General features: G+C 63.2%; 1 protein-coding gene and 1 long non-coding RNA gene across 3 annotated transcripts in view; one reads left to right on the forward strand and one right to left on the reverse strand.

Annotated features, from left to right (window-relative positions):
• Nucleotides 1–24,189, forward strand: part of PLXNA1 (plexin A1) — a 49,304-nt gene that overhangs the window by 19,697 nt on the left and 5,418 nt on the right. For both annotated transcript variants that reach the window (XM_053218835.1, XM_027049820.2), the window contains 27 exons: nt 408–548; nt 1,376–1,476; nt 1,796–1,919; nt 2,021–2,174; nt 2,505–2,604; nt 3,760–3,874; nt 6,231–6,431; nt 8,379–8,475; nt 8,546–8,739; nt 8,863–9,014; nt 9,113–9,233; nt 9,542–9,678; nt 10,634–10,801; nt 11,288–11,381; nt 11,578–11,817; nt 11,902–12,045; nt 12,348–12,582; nt 15,035–15,177; nt 16,697–16,953; nt 17,225–17,291; nt 19,817–19,963; nt 20,072–20,231; nt 21,022–21,125; nt 21,378–21,474; nt 21,813–22,003; nt 22,171–22,340; nt 23,950–24,162. In XM_053218835.1, coding sequence (XP_053074810.1) covers nt 408–548; nt 1,376–1,476; nt 1,796–1,919; nt 2,021–2,174; nt 2,505–2,604; nt 3,760–3,874; nt 6,231–6,431; nt 8,379–8,475; nt 8,546–8,739; nt 8,863–9,014; nt 9,113–9,233; nt 9,542–9,678; nt 10,634–10,801; nt 11,288–11,381; nt 11,578–11,817; nt 11,902–12,045; nt 12,348–12,582; nt 15,035–15,177; nt 16,697–16,953; nt 17,225–17,291; nt 19,817–19,963; nt 20,072–20,231; nt 21,022–21,125; nt 21,378–21,474; nt 21,813–22,003; nt 22,171–22,340; nt 23,950–24,162 — 4,067 coding nt within the window. The remainder of the gene's footprint in view (nt 1–407; nt 549–1,375; nt 1,477–1,795; nt 1,920–2,020; nt 2,175–2,504; nt 2,605–3,759; nt 3,875–6,230; nt 6,432–8,378; nt 8,476–8,545; nt 8,740–8,862; nt 9,015–9,112; nt 9,234–9,541; nt 9,679–10,633; nt 10,802–11,287; nt 11,382–11,577; nt 11,818–11,901; nt 12,046–12,347; nt 12,583–15,034; nt 15,178–16,696; nt 16,954–17,224; nt 17,292–19,816; nt 19,964–20,071; nt 20,232–21,021; nt 21,126–21,377; nt 21,475–21,812; nt 22,004–22,170; nt 22,341–23,949; nt 24,163–24,189) is intronic.
• Nucleotides 6,425–9,775, reverse strand: LOC128314841 (uncharacterized). Its single transcript, XR_008296972.1, has 3 exons — nt 9,723–9,775; nt 7,786–7,967; nt 6,425–7,196 (listed from the first exon to the last, which is right to left on the reverse strand). It is a non-coding gene; the product is annotated as an uncharacterized LOC128314841 (long non-coding RNA).

The following is a 24,189-nucleotide window of genomic DNA, read 5'->3' on the forward strand; positions in this document are numbered from 1 at the left end:
GGTGTCACTTCTCAGCCACACTGGCCACCTCACTGTCCCTGAAGGCCCCTGCTGCCTCTTCGTGCCTTTCTACCCCCTGCACAAATATGCCTTCCTCTGGGGCACCCAGCCTGGCCCCAAGGAAAGTGGGACCCCTGCCACTTTTGTGCAGGGCTTGGCTGTATAGCCGGTGACGGGTGGTGGGTTGTGGTTGTTCTTGTGGATGAAGGGGCTAGGTCAGGACTTGCCTACAGGGCTGAAGTTTGTCCCCCATGGCCGTGGTGTGGTTGGAAGCCTTAGCCTTATCCTTGCGGGGCTTGGGGGGCAGCTGGGGGAGGGGCTCCAGACCCCTGACCTTAAGTAGGTGTGGGGCTGGGCCAGCGTTGGCCATTGCTGGCCCAGCCCCACTTAATCCTTCACTGCCACAGATCCTGGTAGACCTGGGAAACCCTGGTGGCCGGCCAGCCCTGGCCTATGAGAGTGTGGTGGCCCAAGAGAGCAGCCCTATCCTGCGTGACCTGGTCCTCAGCCCCGACCGCCAGTACCTCTATGCGATGACTGAAAAGCAGGTGGGTGACCCACTGCAGGACACGTTGGGGGGTGGGTCTGCCCCCATCATTGGTCTACTCTGTCTACCCTGGCTCCAGATTTTCCCCGGTCAGACTTGGAATTCTCAATTTCTCCCTGAACAGTTGCATATCCACAGGAACAGATACTTGAATAAGAGCTTTGTGGGAGTATTGGTGTCATTTGAGGACTGGGAGCATACATCTGGGGCCCCGAATTCTCGGGCTGCGGGCCCGCACAGCACCGGCCTCATCTGCCCATCTCCATGGGGTTGGCACCTGGCCTGGCCCACCTTATCAAGGCCGTGCATTTGTGTTCCCAGCCAGCGCTTGGAGCCAGCCTCTGACCTTCTCAGCCTGGTGACCGCATGCCCCTCTCCCAGCTGTCATTGTTATTCCACTTCTCTGAGGACCTCAGTGCCATCCAAGCTGGCGAGGTCGGGGTAAGAGGGGCCCAGCCTGCCTCTGTGCTTAGGACTGGAGTTGATGAGCTCAGGCTCCCTTGAGGAACTCAGAATCCGGACAGATGGGAGAGTGACTCTGGCTGGAGGGGTCAATTCCTCCCTGGATGTCTCACCTGCACTGACTTGCTTGCTCCTTGACTGCTGCCTCCTAGCAGAGGGCCCTGGCCTGTTTAGCCTGATTTGGCCAAGTCAGGGTCACCCAGGACTAGCCTTTGAATAGACCATGCTAGAAAGCAGCCTGAAACGGGGGCCCCGCTCGTGTGTGGGAACAGGACACACACGCGACTGCGGTGAGGAGGTGAGGCTGGCAGGGGTTGTGGGGACGAGCCTCGCAGGGGCCTGACGCCAAGCTTCCCGTGCTGCCAGGTGACTCGTGTGCCCGTGGAGAGCTGTGTGCAGTATGCATCGTGCGAGCTGTGCCTGGGGTCGCGGGACCCCCACTGCGGCTGGTGTGTCCTGCACAGCATGTGAGTCTCGAGGGCCCGGACACCCCTGCCTGGCAGCCTCTGACCTGGGAGAGCCCCACGTGGCCGTCCCGGGCGCCTCGGGCAGTCACGGCTCCCTTTTGAGCACCTCCGGGTCTCTCCTGGGCAGGGCGTTTGGCAGTTGCCTGACTGGCTGAGTGATGGCACGCCCAGCGCCGCCCACGAAAGACAGGGTGCGGGGTACAGGTGGTGGGCTTCCCTTAGCGCGGGTGATGACAGCCCTGCTGAGCAGGGCCCGGAGGGTCGGGGTGCCCCTCTGGCCGCCTCCCCCACGCCCAGCCCCAGCACCCTCTGCCCGCAGCTGCTCACGGCAGGACGCCTGTGAGCGGGCGGACGAGCCCCAGCGCTTCGCCTCCGACCTGCTGCAGTGCGTGCAGCTGACGGTGCAGCCTCGAAACGTCTCTGTCACCATGTCTCAGGTTCCGGTGAGCGCAGCTGCCCTGGTGCGGGGTCGGGGTGACCAGTGGGGGGGTGGCGGGGGGGTGGCGAGAGCTCCTTGCTCACCGAAGCCTCCTGTGGGGCCCAGCTTGTGCTGCAGGCCTGGAACGTGCCCGACCTCTCGGCTGGCATCAACTGCTCCTTTGAGGACTTCACCGAGTCCGAGAGCATCCTGGAGGATGGCCGCATCCACTGCCGCTCGCCCTCTGCTCGGGAGGTGGCGCCCATCACACGAGGCCAGGGTGAGTGCCACCGTGGGCGGGGGTCAGAGTGGCACCTGGAGCTGTCCTGGTGAGGTCTGTGAATGGGTGTTGCGTGGTCACTGTAGGCTGGCAGGGGAAGGAGCAGGTGCCTGCTCTGGGAGATGGGCCCGCAGCTGCCTGTCCATGGGCTCGGAGGCTCCCTGGGTCCCAGGGCCTGAGGGGCAGGGGTGCAGCCAGGGGCCGTGCAGGTGGTGAGGGGGGAGGGTCCCTGGCAAGGTCTGTCCCTGTTCCAGGCTGGCCCTGGGAGAGGGTCCTGGGGCCGGCGGCCCTGGGTGGCCCCGATGACTCAGGCCCGTGCTGCTTCTGCAGGAGACCAGCGGGTGGTCAAGCTTTACCTGAAGTCTAAGGAGACAGGCAAGAAGTTTGCGTCCGTGGACTTCGTCTTCTACAACTGCAGCGTCCACCAGTCGTGAGTGTCCTGGCACTTCTGCACTGGCCACCCCGGCAGGGCAGGGCAGGGCATGGCTCTGTGTGGCCCAGTGGTCAGGGCGGGAGGAGAGGCCCTCGTAAGAGCCTCTCACCTGGCAGGGGGGGCCGGCGAGGGCACGGCCTCCAGGCGGCAGATGGGGAGGAGGCTCAGGCCAGGGCTGTGAGAGCGGGGCAGGGGAGGGGAGTGAGGTGCACTGATTCAAACAAGGCAAGTCTCGCCAGCCTCTTGCAAGCTGCTGAGGTGTGAGGAGTGGGGTCGGGGGGCCCACCCAAGTGTATGGGTCAGCCACAGAGCCAGAGGCACCTGAGTTTCAGTTGTGCCTTTGTTGGCTGACCGGCAGACTGCCTGCCTCTTCGTGGGGGCCCACTGAGGGCCTGGGTGTTGATATTACTAGGTTATGATCTCTCTATCCAGGGTGGGCTGGGATGTTTGGAGCAGCGGGCAGGACTCTGGAGCTGGAGGGGATTGAGGGTCTCGGGAGAAGCAGGGTGGCCGGTGGGTTGGGAGGTCCCTGGGAGAAGCTAGAGGTAGTTTTCTCCAGTGTAAGTGGGTCCATGGGGGCTGCAGAGATGACAGGGCTCCAGCCACAGGAGGTTGCACAGGCCAGAGCTCCGCAGGGACCTGTCTAGGCCCTGGGGACGTGTGGGAGAGAACCGGACAAGCTCCTGCCAGGCGGAGCTTGCCTTCTGGTCAGGGAGACGGATGTCCGCCACGGCTCTGCTGGGCCCTGCAGCAACGGCTTCCCTCCTAAATTTAAACCTAAGTTAATTAAGATGAGATTGGAATTTAAAAGACAGTTCTGTACGTGCACCAGCACATTTTCCCAGTGCTTGTTGTCACGTGTGACTTGGTGTGGCCAGTGGTCACCTCGGTGCACAGCGCAGGCTTTCATCACGTCCGTAACCAGGAAGGTTGTGTCAGCAGACACTGGGGTGGACTGTCAGGTGTTCAGGGTCCGGAGAAAAAGCAGTGCAAAGAGAGGAAAGCACGGGATGGAGGAGCAGTCAGTGCAAAGGTCCTGAGGTGGCACTGTGAACTGCTGAAGAAGTAGCAGGCAGGTGATGCGGCCCCATGCAGCCCCTGGGTGGAGCCACAGGTCGCCCCGGTTTCAGCACGCCTGCCCTCTCCCCGCAGCTGCCTGTCTTGTGTCAACGGCTCCTTCCCCTGCCACTGGTGCAAATACCGCCACGTGTGCACACACAACGCTGCCGACTGCGCCTTTCTGGAGGGCCGTGTCAACGTGTCTGAGGTGAGGCCAGCCTGAGGAGCTCAGGGTTTGAGAGGCATGGTCGAGCTGGGTGTCGCCCGCAGCTGGCAGTGGGAGAGCTCCCGCCGGCGGCCAGGACACTGCGCCAGAGGCCTGCGCTATTTGGGACCTTGTCCAAGGCCACCTTGACCTGAGGCCAACCAATAGTGTTTGTTGGCGGCCTCTTGATGTGCTTCGTGGTCCTCAGGGAAGGCCTCCCACCTGGGCTTCTGTATGGGGGCGATAGACCAAAGGGATGCCCGAGGGACGATGCAGGGAGAGGGGGACTGTCCACCCGATACGGTGAGGTGTGTGGGCAGGCGGGAAAGGCCCGGCGCCCGGAATCCGTGTAGATGAGGGAACCCATCAGACTGACTTGTAGGGTGGGCGGTTGGTTCTCGGAGTCATTTGAGGTACCGCGTAGTAATTGATAGTAATTAGGTAGTAATTATTTTGGAGCCTGGGCAGGGTGCTAACTTTATTTATGAACAGCCAGGCTACTTTTCCTGGAACCCGAGGCACTCGGAACCAGGACCGGCCGACCTGGGATCCTGTCAGAGGGTACAGAGCCGGAACTGGAGGCCAGGGCCCTGTTCACAGTGGACACCGTGCCCGTGGTTGGACGGGGCAGGAGGGTGTGGGGTGTGGGGGCAGAAGAGGTGCAGCGTGCCTCAGGCCACTCCTCACAGAGCCTCCCCTGACCAGCCTCCACCATCACTCCCCAGGCCCCTGTCCCCTCCCTGCTGTGACATTGCCCATCATGGGACAAGGTGGCAGTCAGGGGCAGGCCAGGAACAGGCAGGGACCTCGGGCATTTGGTGGGAGCAGTATCTGGGTGAGCGGCTGGTGTGAGAGCCAGGGTGTGGGGATGGGCAGTGGGCTTCCCTCGGAGTGTGGCCCACATGAGGAGCTGGGCACAGGTGTCCTGAGGGCAGGCAGGGGTTGTGGGGCAGCAGGAAGCTGGTTAGTGACCCCAGGGTCTAGGGACCTCAGGGAGGGCTGTCGTGGGCCTGGGTGGAACAGCACGTGCAGACCCTCCTGAGGAGGGTTCAGGACTGAGCTGAGGGTGGTCATGGGGTCCAGGGAGGTTGCCGTGGGAAGGGACTCATCCTAATGATACACCGTCTTCAGCCGTAGTCCCGGGTTTTATGGGGACTTTTCTAAGGAGAATGACACAGGCCCAAACTTGACCAGTCCTGTTGCTTGGAAGGAGCAGGCTCCTCCCCCTCAGGTTCCCCTCTTCCTATCTCTGCTTCTGGTTTGGATCTGCTGGGAGGTGGCCCCTCAGGAGCATGGTGCCAGGGAACAGCCTCAGTCAGACTCCAGCCTGATGTGGGCACAGAGCCTACAGCCCGGGACAGACCAGGGCCTCCTGGGCAGCAGAGATAGTGTCTACAGAGGGACGTGTGAGCTTGGGGGGTGACGGGAGCCAAGTCCTGGTGGCCAGAAGGAGCCAGGGCTGCTGGGGGTCCAGGAGGGGCAGCCGGGGGCTGGAGAGGCAGCAGGAGGGTCCCTGGGCCTGGGGGCTGGCCTGGGCACCCCGTCAAATGGCCAGGGAAGTGCTGGTGTAGGTATGGGCGCCTGAATGCGTGGACGGTAGCTCTGCGTACATGTCCCCATCACCTGCCTCTCCCCTGGGTGGAGGAGGGGAGGGAGGGCATCCCTGCAGACCCGGCAGTTAGTGGCCATCCTGCCGGTCTGTCCCTGCCAGAGTCCGGGCCCCTCATCAGGCCCCCAGAACCTCTGCAGAGCCAGTCCTGGGCCTGTGCCTGCCGTGGGAGCTGTTGCAGGGCTTGGGGATTATGGCCTGTTTTCAGCATCTCTATTTAAAGCCCAGCTCAGCATAGCTCCCGCGGGGCCTTCCCTTCCCGCGGCTCCTGCCGGCAGTGCTGCAAGGAAGCTGGGCCATTGCATCAGTTTGTTGCCCAAATGCTGGCCCTGGGGGCCCCGGGCTGTTTTTCTGCCCAGCTCTGGCTATTTTTACATGCTCCCTGGGCCCCCAGCTGTGAGCTCAAGCCCCAACGCCCCATGCTTAGCTGCTTCTGCCTCAAGGGCCTTTTCAGCTGTGGGCCAGATGGGGCTCCCTCGTTGCTGAACAGTGGGATCCTAGCGTGCTGGGCAGGGCACTTGGGCCCGCAGGTGAGAGGGCCTATAGTATGTGGCCATAGTCTGGCGGGTGCAGAACTCAGGCCCCCTGCCTCCAGCCCTGCTGGCAGTTCCTGAGGTTTCAGTCCGCCAGTGTGTAAAATGGGCCCAGGGGTGCCTGCCCGCAGGCTCTGTGCACAGACAGGGGTCTGGGCCGTAGTAGGGGGCACCGCGCTCACACCCAGCCTTTCAGCCGAAGCCTTGTCGTCCCCAGGACTGCCCGCAGATCCTGCCCTCCACCCAGATCTACGTGCCGGTGGGCGTGGTGAAGCCCATCACCCTGGCCGCGCGCAACCTTCCGCAGCCGCAGTCGGGCCAGCGTGGGTACGAGTGCCTCTTCCACATCCCGGGGAGCCCGGCCCGCGTCACTGCCCTGCGCTTCAACAGCTCCAGCCTGCAGTGCCAGAACTCCTCGGTGAGGCGGGGTGGCTCCTGGAGCCCCGTGTGCCGGATCGCGCCCGTCACCCTCACGGCCTCAGGATCCGGTTTCTGCCCTTAGCGCGAAGGCGGTGCATAGTCAAGGGTGGCCGGGATGGCTCAGAAGGCACTCCAGGCTCGGCAGGCCGGGGCCATGGCCTCGGGTGCCCCCCGGGTGCGTGGGTGAGAGGGCCGCAGATGGAGATGTGCCGAGAGCCACCCGGACGACTGGCAGGTGCCCGTCTCAGATGTGGGAGAGGATACTTAGAAACAGGGTGGGAAGTGCACGTGTGGCTTTGCGTAGGGTCTCCTGACGTGGGTGAGGAGGCCAGATTGGTGTGTGGGAACGCCCTCGTGCCACCTTCACCCGTGCTCCCAGGAGGGCCACCGTCAGGGCGTCAGTGACCGAGCGCTCAGCTCCTTTTGTGTGTCCTGTGGCCAGCCCCAGAAAGCATTCACAGTGGCTGGCGCATCAGCTGGTGGTGTTGCCTCAGGGCCAGGAAGCAGCCGCGTTTGGAGTCCAGAACCTGATAGGGTCACGGTTCTAAAGCCTTTAGTCAAGTCCAGGGAGTTTAGTGATGGTGATCTCTGCAGAGCCAAGTCCTTCCCTGGCAGATGGGGTGGGGAGTGGGGGGGGTGGTGTTGCATGGTGGTCCGAAGGCCACTTGAGCTCTCCTCTGGCTGGCTCTGTGACTGCTGGCAGGCCTCAGTTTCCCTGTCTGTTCAGGAAGAGTGTCATCGGAGAGAATCCCAGGGGAGAGGCCTACGGTCAGAGGTGTGGCCTCCTGCTAATGGTGGTGACTCCTTGACCAGCACGTCGTGTGTCCAGCAGGGTGGGCAGGGGGTCCCAGCAGCCTCCTGGGGGCAGGTCGCCACTTGGCCAGGCCCTGTGCCCTGCAGCTGGCCCAAGAGGTCCCTGCACCTTCCTGCCCTGTGCTTCCCATCCTCTCTCCTCACTCTGTCACGCCTTACACCTGCATCTCTCCAGGTCCTGTGGCCTGGCTGCTTCAACCCTCCCCTTGCTCTCCGGCCGTCTGTTGGTGCCTCCCCTGCCCCATTTCTCTGCCGTCCCCGAGCCTCTGTCCCCTCCATCCTGCCCTCCCCCAACCCCCCGGCCCACATTTGTCTTTCCGGTGACTGTGTTGAAAGGGAAAAGGGAGTACCAGGGAATTTGATAGGATCCAATTAAATTCCTGCAGATAAAATAATGATGAATTGCTCTGGGATGGAGTGGAGGTCCTCAGCTGCAGAAAGTGGGACACAGCTGGGAGCGCCGGGCCCGGGCTCCCGGGGGAGGGGTATTGTCCCTGAGCCCAGCCCATCCAGGGAAGGGGTGGGGGGCAGAGACTCACCTGCTGGTGCTTCCTGCTGGCCTGTGCCCAGAGCTCAGGGCACACATCTTACACCTCAGGGCAGGCCTGGTGTAGGGATTACTGAGTCCACTCAGCAGACAAAGAAACAGAGGTTCGTAGAGAACCCGTGACGCATAGCCAAGGGGGCCAGTTGGGGAGTTCTGATTTCCTGGTGGGGCAGACTGCAGGGGGAAGTGGGTGGTCACTCTGGAGTGTGTGCCTCATGTGGCTGCTGGGGACAGGGCCTTGGCTGGAGAGTGGGGATTCTGGCCACCAAGAAAAAAACTCTCCGTGTGTGTGTGCACGCGCGTGCACATTTGGGCTGTGGTGGAGGGAGAGCTGCGTGTGACAGCTTAGCTCTCTAGGCTGGCTAGTGGGTGGGTGGCTCTCTGGGATTTCTGGGTCCAGATTGGAAATGCCATTCTGGACAGGCAGAGCCCCTAGGCTCTGCCCTGCCAAGCCTGCTCCCAGGGGCCAGTCCCAGAGGTAGCCAGGAGGGGCATGCAGTCCCTGACTCACTGCCGTGGGCAGTGGCCCGCGACCTCAGAGTCTAGGCTGTGCACGTGGCCTGACCGCCTGCCCTCTGTCCGCAGTATTCCTACGAGGGCAATGATGTCAGCGACCTGCCCGTGAACCTGTCGGTGGTGTGGAACGGTGACTTCGTCATCGACAACCCTCAGAACATCCAGGGTGAGCTGGGCGGGCTGTCTCGGAGGGTGGGGCTGAGGGTGGGCCGAGCTGACCGTGCCCCTCCCCACAGCCCACCTCTACAAGTGCCCAGCCCTTCGAGAGAGCTGTGGCCTCTGCCTCAAGGCCGACCCACGCTTTGAGTGCGGTTGGTGCGTGGCCGAACGCCGGTGCTCCCTGCGCCCCCACTGCCCCGCCGATGCACCTGCCGCCTGGATGCATGCCCGCCATGGCAGCAGCCGCTGCGCTGACCCCAAGATCCTTAAGGTAGGCAGGCCTGCCAGCCCTGGGCAGAGACACGGACCCCCCCACCCCCGGCTGCCTCCCGCGCAGGGCCCTTCCTGGCCCATGGTGGTCCACACCTGTGTCCCAGCCTCGGCCTCTCCGCAGCTGTTCCCCGAGACGGGCCCGCGGCAAGGAGGCACACGGCTCACCATCACGGGTGAGAACCTGGGCCTGCGCTTTGAGGACGTGCGGCTGGGTGTGCGCGTGGGCAAGGTGCTGTGCAGCCCCGTGGAGAGCGAGTACATCAGTGCTGAGCAGTGAGTGCAGGCTGGCGGGCCCAGCGGGCAGGTGGGCAGGGCGTCCCGACACCCGGGCTGGACCCCACAGCCCGCTAAGGTCACCTGGTGCCCCCCAGGATCGTCTGCGAGATCGGGGACGCCAGCACAGTGCGATCTCACGACGCCCTAGTGGAGGTGTGCGTGCGAGACTGCTCTCCTCACTACCGGGCCTTGTCACCCAAGCGCTTCACCTTCGTGGTAAGCCCTTCCCGGCCCGGACCCCTGTCCTCCCCCAGTGGCTGAGGGGAGCTGTGCAAGGGCTGGATTGAGCTCCTGGTCCTCCGTGGGCCCCCTCATCCAGCAACACCTTTGTTCTGGTCTCCCCTCAGCCTCCTGGTCTCTAGGGCCTAACTGCAGGTCCCCACTGCATACTTCGGGCCCTGACAGTGGGCCGTGCCTGGGAGCCCGTGAACACAGGGCCTGGGGCATGGCTGGGGGTGCAAGCAGGCCTCTGGCCCCAGGGCAGGCCTTCCTTGCACCTCATGCAAGTCCCTTCTTCCCCCTAGACTCCAACCTTCTATCGAGTGAGCCCTGCCCGAGGGCCTCTTTCCGGGGGCACCTGGATTGGCATCGAGGGCAGCCACCTGAACGCAGGCAGTGACGTGGCTGTGTCTGTTGGCGGCCGGCCCTGCTCCTTCTCCTGGTATGGGGTGCAGATGGGGGATAGGGGGCCGGGGCAAGGCCTACCTTCCCTGGGTAGTGGTTGGTTCAGATGGCTGCATGCCCCCTCTTGTTGCCCAGGAAACAAGGGGGGGGGGTTGGAGAGCCTGGTTGGGGTGATCGCCATGGAAACCAGAGGTGGAGAGTGTTACCATGGAGACAGGCTACCTCTAGAGTGGGAAGGGCAGGGTGGGCAGTGTTGGGGGAGTGGGCGGGCCTGGACCCAAGGGAGGGGGGCACAACTGCCCTGTTCTGGGGTGAGGGGGATCCCTTGGGAACACAAGTATTTAAAAAAATTTTCTTAAGAGAGAAAAACGAAATCTTGACAAAAGCCCCAAGGCTTGAAGTGGATAATTTTAGATTAGGGATGATAATGGAACGGCCCTTTAAATATTTTCCTGCGGTAATTATCCGCTATCAGACTAATTATCGGTGTTTGCAGCCTTGCCGCAGGAGCAGGCCTGGCGGCTTGCGGAGCCTCCTGGCTGTGCTGAAGGAGCCGAGGGGACAGGGACCCAGGTGCAGGCGGTGACCGGCTGGCTGCTTGGCGGGGGTGACCGAGCGCCCCCACCACCCTGGCCGGTTCATTCTGCCTCCTCATGGCCCAGGCTTGGGGTGGCTCCGTTTTCAGATCAGGAGACAGCATGGAGGTGGGGCAGGGTATGGGCATCCCTTCACGAGAGTTGGTGCTGAGCATGGCCCTCTGGGAGACATGCCCCCAGCCCTGAAGAAGGGCTAATGGGAAAGTGGCTGTAACAGTCATCAGCGACCAGGAGCAGGGCCTCGGGTGGCTCTGTGTCCCAGGCGGGCAGGCAAGGCCCGGGGAGGTCCAGTGACTTGCCCACACACCTATCTGTGATGGAGCCTAGACGCTTAGCCCACCTTAGAGGCAAGCTCCAGCACCTCCCTGTGCCCTCGCTGTCCTCTGGCCCCTCTAGGAGGAACTCCAGAGAGATCCGGTGTCTGACGCCCCCTGGGCAGAGCCCCGGCAGTGCGCCCATCATCATCAACATCAACCGTGCTCAGCTCACCAACCCTGAGGTGAAGTACAATTATACGGAGGACCCCACCATCCTGAAGATCGACCCTGAGTGGAGCATCAACAGGTGGGCCCCCCCAGCCCGCCCCGAGCCCCAGCAGCTCCATCGGTCCTGTGTGGTGCCATTGAGGGTGGAGCTCCTGTACCCACCTCTCTCTCTTGCTTCTCAGCCTGGGCGGGGGTGGCTGAACCTGCTCTGTGCTGCCCGAGTCTGTCTCTGGGGGTGGGTGCGGAATAAAGGAAAAGTGAGTGAAGATGGAGACCGCTGCTGTGCCTTGGATGTGACAACTTGGTGTCCGTGTTAATCGAGGAAACAAACTCCTCTCTAAGCTCTGTGATGCTGCACTCTTCACGGTGCCCAGAGCCGCCCTCTCAGGACAGGGGACCCTGTCTGCTTTGAGATGTGGTGGCCAAAATTGGAGGTCCAGCGCACAGGGGTTTTAACCTGTGAGCTGTCTTCGGGGGGCAGACTGGAGTGTCTGGCCCGACCCACGTGCGCTGGACCTTGGCAGAAGTCCATCTTCCCCCTGTGACCCCGTACTCCATCTTCTAGCGGAGGGACCCTCCTAACCATCACAGGCACCAACCTGGCCACTGTCCGTGAACCCCGCATCCGGGCCAAGTATGGAGGCGTTGAGAGGGAGAACGTGAGTCCTTGAGGGATCCCTCGTAGCTCGTGCCACTGTGGGGGGGTGCGTGGACCCCAGGGAAGGAAGCGGCCCTACCCAGCCGTGTGGGGAGCCCCACATGCAGGGGAGGCTGCAGCCCCTCGGCCCTGCTTGGGGGGGGGGGGTCTGACTCTGTGGGGAGCGGCCAGCCCAGCCTCCGTGCCTGTGTCCCCAGAGCTGCCTGGTATACAACGACACCACCATGGTGTGCCGTGCCCCGTCAGTGGACAACCCTACGCGTAGCCCGCCAGAGCTGGGGGAGCGGCCAGATGAGCTGGGCTTCATCATGGACGACGTGCGTGCCCTGCTGGTGCTCAACTCCTCCTCCTTCCTCTACTACCCGGACCCTGTGCTGGAGCCACTCAGCCCCACGGGCCTCCTGGAACTGAAGCCCAGCTCCCCACTCATCCTCAAGGTGGGCCGGAGTCAGCGGGTGGTGGCACTGGGTGGCGGGGCTTGCGGGGCAGTGGGGCTCTCTGGCTCATGCCCACGCCCACAGGGCCGGAACCTCCTGCCACCTGCGCCCGGCAACTCGCGGCTCAACTACACGGTGCTCATCGGCTCCACACCCTGCGCCCTCACCGTGTCAGAGACCCAGCTGCTCTGCGAGTCCCCCAACCTCACGGGGCAGCACAAGGTCACGGTGCGTCCACGGCCCACCCATCATGCGTGATCCAGCCCCAGCTCTGGTCTCTTGGGCACCTGCCTTTGACCCCCTGACCCTGCCTCCCCAGGGCAATGCCAACTTTGTGGCTGAGCCCCAGACTCACCTGTGGCCCAGAGGGAGCCCAACTCAGCCCTCGCCCAGCCCTGGTGCCCCTGGGTGGGCGCAGCACCTGCCCAGACTCCCCACGTCCCCGCCATTCAGCGAGCGTGGTACCAGGGGCCCTCCAGAGCTCCGTGTGGGCGAGGGGCCTCCTGAGCAGCCTGCACCCCCACCCACAGGTCCGGGCTGGTGGCTTCGAATTCTCTCCAGGGATGCTGCAGGTGTACTCGGACAGCCTGCTGACCCTGCCTGCTATCGTTGGCATTGGCGGGGGCGGAGGCCTCCTGCTGCTGGTCATCGTAGCCGTGCTCATCGCCTACAAGCGCAAGTCTCGGGACGCCGACCGCACCCTCAAGCGGCTGCAGCTACAGATGGACAACCTGGAGTCCCGCGTGGCTCTGGAGTGCAAGGAAGGTGCGTGGCCGGGAGGGGGGGGAGGGGCCTTGCTGCAGCTGCTGCCACCTGCAAGCCAGGCCCCGTCCTCTGCACTGACTCTGCTTGGTTTTCAACGTTGCCGACACCTTTGTCATGCCATGCTCGGTCTCAGGCAGGTGGGCGAGGGCCTGACGGGCTCTGGGGTGAGTACAGCCTCCGTGAGTGCTGCTTGAGACGCAGACTCTGGAGCCAGAGCGCCTGCATTTATGACCCTTCTTGGTGGCAGGACCTTGAACAGGCATCCAGCCTTCTTGTGTCTCAGATTACTCATCAGCAGGATGGGCGTGGTGACCGTCTGTGGGGCCAGGCACGGCACCAAGGAGGGGCCCTGTCTTTAGGCCCTCAGCACATGCAGACCTTGGTTGACACTGATCTTTGTCCTCGAGGGGCTGTCTCGGGAATTCTCAGGAATTGGGCCACAGCCCAGCCTCTTAAGGAGGGGCATGTGTCCCTTATGACCCTGCTGTGTGAGCGGTGGAAGTCAGCTCAGAGAGGCTCCGGCAGGGAGACATCGTGTAGGCTCTCGTGCAGGGAAGGTCCGGGGTGCGGCTGACTTCCAGCACGGGTTCCTGTGTCTTCAGGCGTCTCTCCCTGTGGGGACGGGGCTGGACCACAGGCAAGCTCAGCTTCCCCACTGGGCCCAGCTCTGCCCGATCCCTGATGCCACTCCTGGTCATGTGCCCCACTTCCCTGAAGCCCCCAACGGAGAGTGGGCAGACCCCAAGGGCAGGAGGGGGGTTCCCCGGAGAGTGGGATGGGTTCTGGCAGGCAGGGGCTGCAGGCGTCCGAGAAATGTGAGCTGTGGGCTCAGGGGTCTGCGGGAAAGGCCAGGGTGGCGGCCCCCAAGCTGGAACGGGGGGATGGCGCCCCATCTCTGTCCTGTGGGTCCCAGAGAGGCCAGTGTGCCCAATCACAGACTCATCCCTGGCACAGCAGACACTGCCACACCTGCTCGTGTGTCAAGCATGCTGCTGCTACAGGGTGGACGCATGGGTGTTGAGTGCCAGCAGCAGAGAGGTGGGCGCTCAGGCCAGGGCCTGCGCGGAGCCCTCCCTGGTGGCCCAGGATGGAGACCCTGGGCTGCGCAGCAGCCGCTTGAGGGGGTGGGTTCAGCTGCTGTGTGTGCTCGGGGCTCTAGGCAGCAGGCAGCAGCCTTGGCCGGTGATGGCCGTCCCCGAACCTGGTCGGCTTCTCTGGCTGGTGTGAGGTGGTGACATCAGGGCCCCGGACCAGCCTGGGATGGCCCCCCATCTCCTCGTGGCCCCTGGCCTGCCGCCTCCTCAGGGAAGTTGGGGCTGTTACGAGAGGTGGATAGAGCTGCACTAACAGCGATCGAGGGTGAGGGATCCAACTTTTTGCAGATGGCCAGCCCGTAGCTCTGGGAGGCAGGTGGTGGGAGTGCACCTGTTCGGGGCATGAGGAAAGGGAGCCGAGTGGTAGACAGAGTGTGAGGCCCGGTGGGTGACTGCTGCATGGGACCCTCAGGCCTGCTGCAGGCCTGGTATTGGGCTGTTCATAACTCCACCCAGCCCAGAGTGTCGCGTTTGCCCGGGACCTCTGCTTGGCTGAGAAACCAGTCCCATGGGACCCAGGCAGGTGTGTGGGGCTTGGGTGGGAGACAGGTGGCCCGGGTGGGGGCCAGGATTAGGAACTCTGCAGGTGGGGTTCTCTTGGGGGTGAGGCAACCGTGTGCTGAGGCCAGCGTGCAGGGGGCCTTTATCTGCCGGCACCATGTGGGTGCAGCGGCCGGCAAGCACTCCAGGGCCAGCGGTCCCCGGCAGATGAAGGTCCCTGCTCTGAATTAAACCTGCCAGCCATCCCCCAGAGCCCGTCTAGCGTTCCTCTGGCTCCGGATCAGATAGTGCCTCCCTCGGGCTGTTGCAGAGCAGACACCTCACAGCTCTGGAATGTTCTGTTGAGGCCTGCCCCTGCCCTGCCTGCCTTTGTTTCTGAAAGAAGCAGAGTTGCCCGGAGCAGGTCGGGTAGTGTAGAGGGCCCGGCGGTCAGCATTCATGCATGTGGTGGCGTGGAGGGCTCGGGGCCTAGGGAGAGCCTCCTGCCTCTCGTACCTTGCTCCATCCCTTCTCTTACCAGAAGCTGAGACAGAAGAGCCACGGGGTGATGTGCCCCCGAGGGTGGTGGGGAGAGCCGCCACCCACAGTCTCCTGGCCCCCAAGCGCCCGCGTTAGATACGAGGAGCCCCTCCCACCTCGGCCCCAGGCTGAGTACCTTCTTTGCTGTTGTCTTGGTTAATCCTGTGACACGTCAGAGGGACAGAGAGTTTTTATCTGTGTGTTTGGACTGGGAAAACTGAGGAGTTTCCGGACGGTCACCCAGCCAGCAAGTAGCAGAGCCAGAGTATGAGCCTGGCCCTGCGGGTGGGAGCGCTGGGGCTCTTGGGCACCTGCTCTGACACCTTGTCTGGCTGTAGCCTTTGCAGAGCTGCAGACGGACATCCACGAGCTGACCAACGACCTGGATGGTGCCGGCATCCCGTTCCTCGACTACCGGACATATGCCATGCGGGTGCTCTTCCCCGGGATTGAGGACCACCCAGTGCTCAAGGAGATGGAGGTGGGCTGTCGTCTGGGGCTCGCTGGCACCTCTGCCCGCTCCTGGAGCTCCTGGGTCCTGGTGGGTGGCCTGGGAACCCTGGGGGGTGGCTCACACCTGTCGGGTGGGGGCGCTGGGAGGCAAGACCCTTGGCTTCCTTTAGTGCTTCGGCAGTGGCGGGGGGATGTGCCTGGCGGGCGTCTGGGGTCAGGGCCAGGCTTCGTCCCAGCCGGCCACCTTGGCTGGGGCCTGGGCTCACTGGGGCCTGCCTCTATTTTACGAAGTCCTTTAGCACACTGGGTACCACCTGTAGCTCACCCATCCCGTCTCCTGGCTGGTTCTGGATGCCGAGCTTCTCTGGGCAGGGGGCTGCTGCCGTGCATGCTGGGAGGTGTGGGTGCCCAGGTAGAGTCCGCATGGGCGTTTGGGGTGAGTGTGTGGCGCTCAGAGAGCCGGGCTCTGCTCTGTAGGTGTTGGCAGTGCTCAGACTCTTGGCATGAGCTTACTGAGGGCGAGAGGGCTGGCCCCAAAGTCCTCTCGGGGCCCCCAGCGGCAGGCCAGGAGCCCAGGCCCCAGCTAGGAACAGGCAGGGGGCTCGGTAAGTTGGCCTGGTCATGCTGTCCGGCTGAGGGGGTCCCATCTGCACACTTTGGATGTTGGGGATCCCACTCCCGATCGTAGCTCTGTCGGCTGGGCATTCCCTCCTCTGCTGTGCCCGAACGGGCCTTCCTGTCAGTCTGGCTCCGGCCCAGGGCTGCCGTGGGCTGCTCATCACCTCCTCGCCTCCTCATCCCTGCAATTGCTGCCACGTCAAGGGTTCCACGTGCTCTACCGGGTCTGTTTCCCAATGTTGCCATCCACCGTGTTGGTCTTGCTGCCCTCGTAGACTGTGCATTCTATTTGAGTCTTGTCACTTGTCTGCCTGGGCTGGGAGCACGTGTCCCTGGCAGCCTCTGGTATAGCCTTGTGGGGAATCTCCTATACTGACAAGCCTTGGTGTAGATAAGAGAGAGTAGGGACCCTGGAGCCAGCCATGCCTATGTTCCATCCTTTTCCCCCCGCACTTCCATGCTGTGTGGCCCTGAACAAGCCTCTTTCTCTTCTGGATTTCGTTGTCTTCCTCTGTGAAGGGGGGAAGGTGGTTTCTGCCTTGGCGGTTGTGGGTGCAGAGTGAGACCACGGCCATACTTTGCTGGCGCCCAGCAGATGGGTGGTTGAGTCCAGCTTTCTCTTAGCTACAAGAGTTAGGGCTGCAGGAGGTGGCCGTCCCAGAGTCTGGCTGCAAAGAGGGTGGCCCTGGTTCTCCACCTCCCACTGACAGTGGTATGCCCTGGTCTGTGCCCGTGGTGGGCGACTCAGCTGCCGGGCCATATCCATTCTGCCGAGGACAGTTGAGGCCCAGGGACCTGTCAGGGCAACGTGTCCCCCGCCTTCAAGGCCTGCTCTCTGGCCCTGCCCTCAGCCCCTCAGCCAGAAGGTCTGCATCCAGGCCGGGTGTCCCTCTGGGTCTGAGTGGGCCTGTGGCCTGCCCTTCCCCCAGGTGCAGGCCAACGTGGAAAAGTCGCTGACGCTGTTCGGGCAGCTGCTCACCAAGAAGCACTTCCTGCTGACCTTCATCCGCACGCTGGAGGCCCAGCGCAGCTTTTCCATGCGAGACCGCGGGAACGTGGCCTCGCTCATCATGACGGCCCTGCAGGGCGAGATGGAGTATGCCACGGGTGTGCTCAAGCAGCTGCTGTCCGACCTCATCGAGAAGAACCTGGAGAGCAAGAACCACCCCAAGCTGCTGCTGCGGCGGTGAGCCCACAGGCCCGGGGGCCTAGCTGTTGCATCAGGCACGGGGATCCTACTCCGGGGCACGCCGCACTGGCCCCCATCGGTGCCAAGGCAGAGCTGTCCCTGTTCAGAGGCCTGGCTCTGGGGGCAGGGGCTGGGGTCTCCATGGCAGTCCCCCAGCTGCCTGATGCCTGGAGTGCCTCTCGGGGCCTGACCTTCAGCTCCACGGGCAGCGGGTGGGGCGGGCACAGCGGCCCAAGTTAAGCCACCCCTGTCCATGTTGTGCCCCCAGGACTGAATCAGTGGCGGAGAAGATGCTGACCAACTGGTTTACCTTCCTTTTATACAAATTCCTGAAGGTAGGTGGGTGCCAGGGAGGAGAAGATGTCTGAGGCAGGGTGCCAGGCAGGTGAATGGGTTCAAGGGAAAAGGGAGAGAGCGGGACAGGCAGGTGGGGAGGGTGGGGGTCTCAGTCCAGCGTGGCTCATCATATCTCAGCACGAACTCTCCAAGGACATGTGTCCGTTGGCCTCTTTCCTCCTCCTGGAGGCTGTCCACACCTCACCCAGCCCCGAAGCCTCTGTGGTGATCTGTTTGGGGGCCCACGGCTGGCATCTGGCTGAGCTGGAGTTTGGATACAAGCCCAGGTCTCTGTAGCTGAGCCCATGGCCCAGAGCCAAGGATGGAGAGGACACCTGGGCAGCACCTGGTGCTGGCCAGCCTGGCGAGGCTCCTGGGGGCTCCCGTTGGCCCCTGTCGTGGGGAGAGGGTGGCTGTCTGGGCTTCCTCTGTGGTTGCCTGGACAGGCCGCTGCAGCTGGGGAGAGCCCCCCACCCTCGGGAGACGAGCCCTGAAGGCCTGTGGCCAGCCTCAGAGTGGGGCAGAGGCTACATACGGGCCCTGGTGGATTTTGTTCCGAGTGTAAGTAGTTGGACTGGTCCCCTGTGCTTTAGAAACAAGATGATTTGGACCCAAGCGTCTGGTTTCCCTTAAAATCTGAAGGCTTGGCAGACGGGCCCACAGTCTTGAGAGGTGGGGGTTGGTGGGGCCCTGGTGCAGCCCGGTGTGCATGGTTTGTGTGTGCCCCACCTGGTGTCTGGTTGATGCTCTGCAGGTGGCCGAGGTCATGGGCAGCCCAGTGGCTGCTGGGTGGCAGGGGTCGTGCTGGCACAGGCGGCCTGGGGCTGAATTTTGCCCAGAGCAAATTCTTGGTCCTGACTGGGGAGAGAGGTGTGGATTGGAAATGGGAACAGGTGCAAGGGGGGCAGGGGGTCAAGGGGACGAGGGATTTGAGCCAAGTCCTGAAGGAAGGGAAGGAGTTAGCCGGACAGAGGGAGCAAGGGCCCTGAGATGGGTGCCAGGTCCAGCAAGAGTGGTCTGGGGGAGCCTGGCTGAGGCTTGTGCAGTGGGGGCCACAGCAGGAGGTGACAACAGCAGTCTCAAAGTGACCTTATCGTAGCCGGTGATGGAGTTGTGCATTTCCCGTAAAAAACGCAGTTCTGTGCAGACCACATCTGGTATACTTCCGTGCTCGTTAGGCTGTGTTCTAGAAGCCAAGAGAAGCAAAGGTTAGAGAGTGCAGACAGCTGGTGTTGAGGCCTGTCTCAGTGCCTCCCTGTCTGACCCCAGTTCTGCACACCCAGAGAAAGGGGTCTCATTTTGACATACGGTTTGAGAACCTAGGTTGGGTGTGTGTTGTGTGTGGTTCCAACGGCGGGTCAGGCCCCACAGGACACTACAGGCAGACGGACCGGGCGGGGGGCGGGGTGCAGTCTGCGGGTGGTGCTTTGGGCTCGCAGGCTGGTGCTGCTTTGTGCAGGGGTGGGGATAAGGGTGTAGTGAACAGAGGGAGAGGGAGGCCGGATCTACTTGGAGTGCTCCCCCTTCTGATTCACTGTGCACGTGAGGGAGCGTGCTGAGCACGAGGAGATGGCCCAGGGCCACAAGGGGGGAGGTGGCCACGCTGGGGCTACCCGCCCATACCCGTGGCAAGGAGGGGCACCCGAGACTGGCCCCGGGCTGCTTCTGTCCACAGTGAAGGCCTGAGGGAGGAATTTCTGGTTGTAGGAACGGGCAGGTGCAGAAGGTGGGGACACGCTTGGTTGGAGGAGTAGGAGGTGGCCTTGGTGGCTGCGGTGTGGGGAGCTCGAGGGCACGTGGTCAGAGGCAGGGGCAAAGCAGACTTCTGCCGAGTGCCGATGGGCCACCTCGGGTTGTCTTGGCCGTGGACTCCAGGTCCCGCGGGGCCGGTGAGTTGCTGCTCTGGGTCAGTAAGCCTGCACCTGTGACCTCATTGGCCTTGTGTCCTCAAGTAGTGGAAGGAGGGGCAGTGGGCCCCCGACATCTGACAAATCACCGTCAGACATAGCATTGTGTGGCATAGGGTCCACCAGGCCTCGGGCCGTGGGGGTGGGACTGGGGGCCTGGGCTCCATCCTGGGTGTGGTGCTGGCTGCCACGGTCTGGCTCTGGTGAGTGGGGCTGGGGGCTGGCGTGTCGGTCCCACTGAGGCCTGATGTGGGGGGAGGCTTCAGGGTGGAGTCGACTGGCCTCCATCTTCTTTTGGCGGAAAGGCGGCTCGGCCACATGGTATTCTTCTCCGTGTGCTCCTGACCCTCGTGGCTGAGGCCCCATTAGAATTTTCGCTTTGAAGTTCTCAGGGGCAGCTGGGCTGTTGCTTAAGTTATTTATTCTCTTGCACAGTCTTCACTGGGCTCTGGAGCCAGGGTTCCCCTTGCCTCCCAGAAAGAATTTGGAAACGTTGCTCGTTTCTCCTCGTGGGACGCGTGCTCACAAACGCACCAGAAGCGGGGGGGCGGAAGGTGGGGGCAGGGGCAGGGGCGACGTGTCCTGGAAACCCCCTGACGCCCGTCCGCCTGCTATAGGAGTGTGCAGGAGAGCCCCTCTTCATGCTCTACTGCGCCATCAAGCAGCAGATGGAGAAGGGCCCCATCGATGCCATCACCGGTGAGGCCCGCTACTCCCTGAGCGAGGACAAGCTCATCCGGCAGCAGATCGACTACAAGACACTGGTGAGCGCGAGCCCAGCCGTCCCGTCCAGCCCCGGCCCCTCGGCGCACCCCCGCACGGCCTGCCCCAGGAGAGCTGGGGGTTGACGCCGCGCCCCTCCCCGCCCGCAGACCCTGAACTGTGTGAACCCCGAGAACGAGAATGCTCCCGAAGTGCCAGTGAAGGGACTGAACTGTGACACGGTGACGCAGGTTAAGGAGAAGCTGCTGGACGCCGTGTACAAGGGCGTGCCCTACTCCCAGCGGCCAAAGGCTGGGGACATGGACCTGGGTGAGCCCTGGAGGGGCCCTGATGCTGGCTGGCAGCATGTGTCAAGGCCTGAGGCAGAGGGGCAGCACCGGGGGGTGTGTCTGGGGCCACAGGTAACAAGCCAGGCACTGGGTGCTAGTCTGGAGGGTGCTGGAGGCCATGGGGGGTGTTGAGGAAAGGGATGTGGTCTGGGCTGGGCTCTGGAAAGCTCCCAGCCAGGGTGGAGCGGTGGAAGCAGGAAGGACACTTCCGAGGCTGCTGCCCTATCCGGGGAGGGTTCCCATGTGCCATAGGAGGCGGTGGGCTGTGGGAGCTGGGGCGGGGGCTGCGCCGGCTCATGAGCCAGACAGGTAGGGGCAGCTGCAGCTCTAGAAGGGCCAGAGGAAGAAGGGGAGGGCCAGGGCCAGGGAGCCCCACGGTTGCTGTGGCTGAGAGGCTAAGGGGTGGGGCGCCACGCTGGCCTTAAATGCCCGGCTGAGCTCTGGGCCTAGAGCTCTGGAAGGCGGGGCGTACCACGGGGTGAGGGGCAGCCGAAACAGGCAGAGGGCTGCCAGAGGGGGCATGGGAGGCAGCAGGGATGCAGGGTTAACTGCAGGGGTGCGTGCCTCCTGTTTGGAGCCCGGATGGGAGCTGCCTGGAGGGAGGGAGGGGCCTCGTCTCTCCCTTATTCTGCCGTTGGAGGCCTCTCACTCAGTGTCCTCAGGAAGCTCTGCCCCGCCAAGGCCTGGCCTTCCCACTGTGACAGGAGGGAGAGTTGGGTGGGTGGCCCCTGCCCAGGTGCCCGCCCCTCCAGCGCTCACCTTCCCCGCAGAGTGGCGCCAGGGCCGTATGGCACGCATCATCCTGCAGGACGAGGACGTTACCACCAAGATCGACAATGACTGGAAGAGGCTGAACACTCTGGCTCACTACCAGGTGATCCTCTGGCCACAGCTGGGGCCTTTCCCCTTGGGGGCCCGAGGCAGTGTCCAGGCCTCTTGGGCTGTGGGTGGCAGACCTCTCGGGGACAAGGATACAGAGGCCCCACACGGCCCTGGAGGGGCGCTAGTAGGGAAACTGAGGTTCAGAATGTGTTGAGGTGATTGGCCTCCAGGCACGGAGCCAGCAAGAGGGTGTCATCTGGGCCCCCAAGGGTGTGTCACACATCTCCTGGCCCTCTGCCTGCAGGTGACGGACGGGTCCTCAGTGGCGCTGGTGCCCAAGCAGACGTCCGCCTACAACATCTCCAACTCATCTACCTTCACTAAGTCCCTCAGCAGATACGGTGAGTGACGGGGACACTGGGCAGGGCCTGCAGATCTGGGTGGGATGCCTCCCCCGTGCTCCCTGCCGCAGGCTGGGGGGGGGGGGGGGCTTTGTCATGGCTTGTCACTTGAACATGGCCTTTCCCGCAAATTTGGAGGCTGACTCTCCCCAGATGGCACATCGTGGCACATCTGTCCCCCAGCAACCCAGGGAGGTGGGTCTGTTGACTGCACTTTTCAGATGAGGAAACAGGCTCAGACAGGGGAGCTGCCTGGCCTGAGGCCACCCAGCTGGCACCAGGGCGGGCACGGGTGCTAGACGTGGTGAGGCTCCCACTGACAGGCACGGTGTCCGCAGAGAGCATGCTGCGCACAGCCAGCAGCCCCGACAGCCTCCGCTCACGCACGCCCATGATCACGCCCGACCTGGAGAGCGGCACCAAGCTGTGGCACCTCGTGAAGAATCACGACCACCTGGACCAGCGGGAGGGCGACCGAGGCAGCAAGATGGTCTCGGAGATCTACTTGACGCGGCTGCTGGCCACCAAAGTAGGCCTGCTGGCTGGGGGTGGGGACGCGGGGACAGCCGGGCCCAGGCCTCAGAAAGCCAAGCCCAGAGCAAAGCCCTCATCCTTGCCCTGGCCCGGGGGTTGCGGCCAGCCACCCCGGCCACCTTGGCGGCCCCCCTGGAGCTCTGTGCCCTCGCTTGCATACAGGGCACGCTGCAGAAGTTTGTGGATGACCTGTTTGAGACCATCTTCAGCACGGCGCACCGGGGCTCGGCCCTGCCACTGGCCATCAAGTACATGTTCGACTTCCTGGACGAGCAGGCCGACCAGCACCAGATCCACGACTCGGATGTGCGCCACACCTGGAAGAGCAACTGGTGCGTTCTGGGGACGGGGTTGGTGCGTCCCGGGGCAGAGGCTGCCTCGAGCAGGAGCGTGAGCTCTAGGGCGCAGCCGGGCAGGGCTGGCGGCTGCGGGGCTGTGGGAAGCTGTCCCCCAGGGGCCGGGACGTAGGAGAGAGGCCCCCTAGCGGCACTGCCTGCGAGCTGAGGCCAGCTGCTCTTCGGGTTGGCCTTCCTGACTCACCCCTCCTGGGGATGTCTGTGGCCTCCCCCACCCAGGGTCTGGGCACATCCCCTGCTCCGACTTGCAGGACCTGCCTTAGGCATGGGCGGTGGACATGCGCGTGTGTTTTCGTGCATGTGTATTCATGTGTGTTGGGATGTGCTTGGCTGTGTGCAGGTGTGTGAGTGTGGGCTGCTGTGTGAGAAGCAGGCACGGAGGAATGGGCCCACGCTGGCCGACTGCGGGGCGGATATGACAGTGAGAGCAAACACCCCTGAAGCTCTCACCCCTTCCTCCCCGGGGCCAGCGGCTACCGCCCTGTCTGGATGTTGTCTTTCTGAGCCTGACCGTGTGCCCTCTGCACCATTTGCCCTGTCTTCAGAGAAGCTCCTGTGCATTTGGCCTCTGGCATCTTCCTCCCTTGTCCTCTGGTGATCTCAGCCCCCCCCGACACTTTGGCCTCTACGTGCTGCTGCTTCCCTAGCCTGGGATGCAGCCCGGTCCTTGTTGGGGCCCACCCTGGGCCTCCAGCTCCTGCCTGCCTCCCCTGTGCTCCTTGAGGGGTTCCACGGGGTGCTCCAGCTCCTGCCTGCCTCCCCTGTGCTCCTTGAGGGGTTCCACGGGGCGCTGGGGAAGAGGCAGTGCTGTATAGGTCTGCATTGTCCGGGGAATTTCCTGCGATGATGGAATGTTCTAGATCTCTGCTGTCCAGAGCAGTGGCTGGCAGCCATGTGTGGCTACTGAGCATTTGACACAAGACTAGTGCAACCCAAAACAGGGAGTTTTAGTTTCACTTAATTCTATTTAATTAAACAGCCACACTAGTGGTTATTGGTTTCCTAGCTGATGGCTGTCTTAGAGGTGGCATTTTAGATGAAGAGGTCAGCTGTCTGTGGGGCTGGGTCTCCTGGATCCCTTCCTGGTCTTGCTTCGAGGGCCCACCTGGGTAGGAGCAGGGATGAGCCAGCCCAGGGGTGTCCCTGCCTTGGGGGTGAGCCTGTCCGGGTGTGAACCAGCCCAGCAGTGTGCCTGCACAGGTGTGTGCATACCTGGGGGTGAGCCAGCCTGGGTGTGTGTGACCCCTGCAGTCGTGCAGGCCTAGGAGGACCCTGTGCAGGCCATGCACAGCGGGCACCCGAGGGTGAGGGAGCTCCTATGGGTCTGTATGTCTCACCTACGTGTGCCTGTGTGGAGGGGACTATCCTCCAGGAGGCACCGAGTGATAGGGACGCACAGCCCTCGCTCACTGAGAGTCCTGGCTTCCTGTGGGCCTCAGTTGTCCCATCTGCGAGGAAGTCCATGGCCACCGTGAAGGTCAGAGCCCGGAGGGCTGCGAGACCTCTGGCTGGCCCCTTCCCTGGGCCATCCGGAAGGGGTGCTGAGGCCCTGTTTGACCACGTGCCTGGGCCTGCCTACCTGCAGCCTGCCCCTGCGCTTCTGGGTGAACGTGATCAAGAACCCACAGTTCGTGTTCGACATCCACAAGAGCAGCATCACGGACGCCTGCTTGTCTGTGGTGGCCCAGACCTTCATGGACTCCTGCTCCACGTCTGAGCACAAGCTGGGCAAGGACTCGCCCTCTAACAAACTGCTCTATGCCAAGGACATCCCCAACTACAAGAGCTGGGTGGAGAGGTGAGTCGGGCGCCGGGGCGCCAGGCA

The sequence above is a fragment of the Acinonyx jubatus genome, chromosome A2 (genome assembly GCF_027475565.1).
Source record: "Acinonyx jubatus isolate Ajub_Pintada_27869175 chromosome A2, VMU_Ajub_asm_v1.0, whole genome shotgun sequence".
NCBI lineage: Eukaryota > Metazoa > Chordata > Mammalia > Carnivora > Felidae > Acinonyx > Acinonyx jubatus.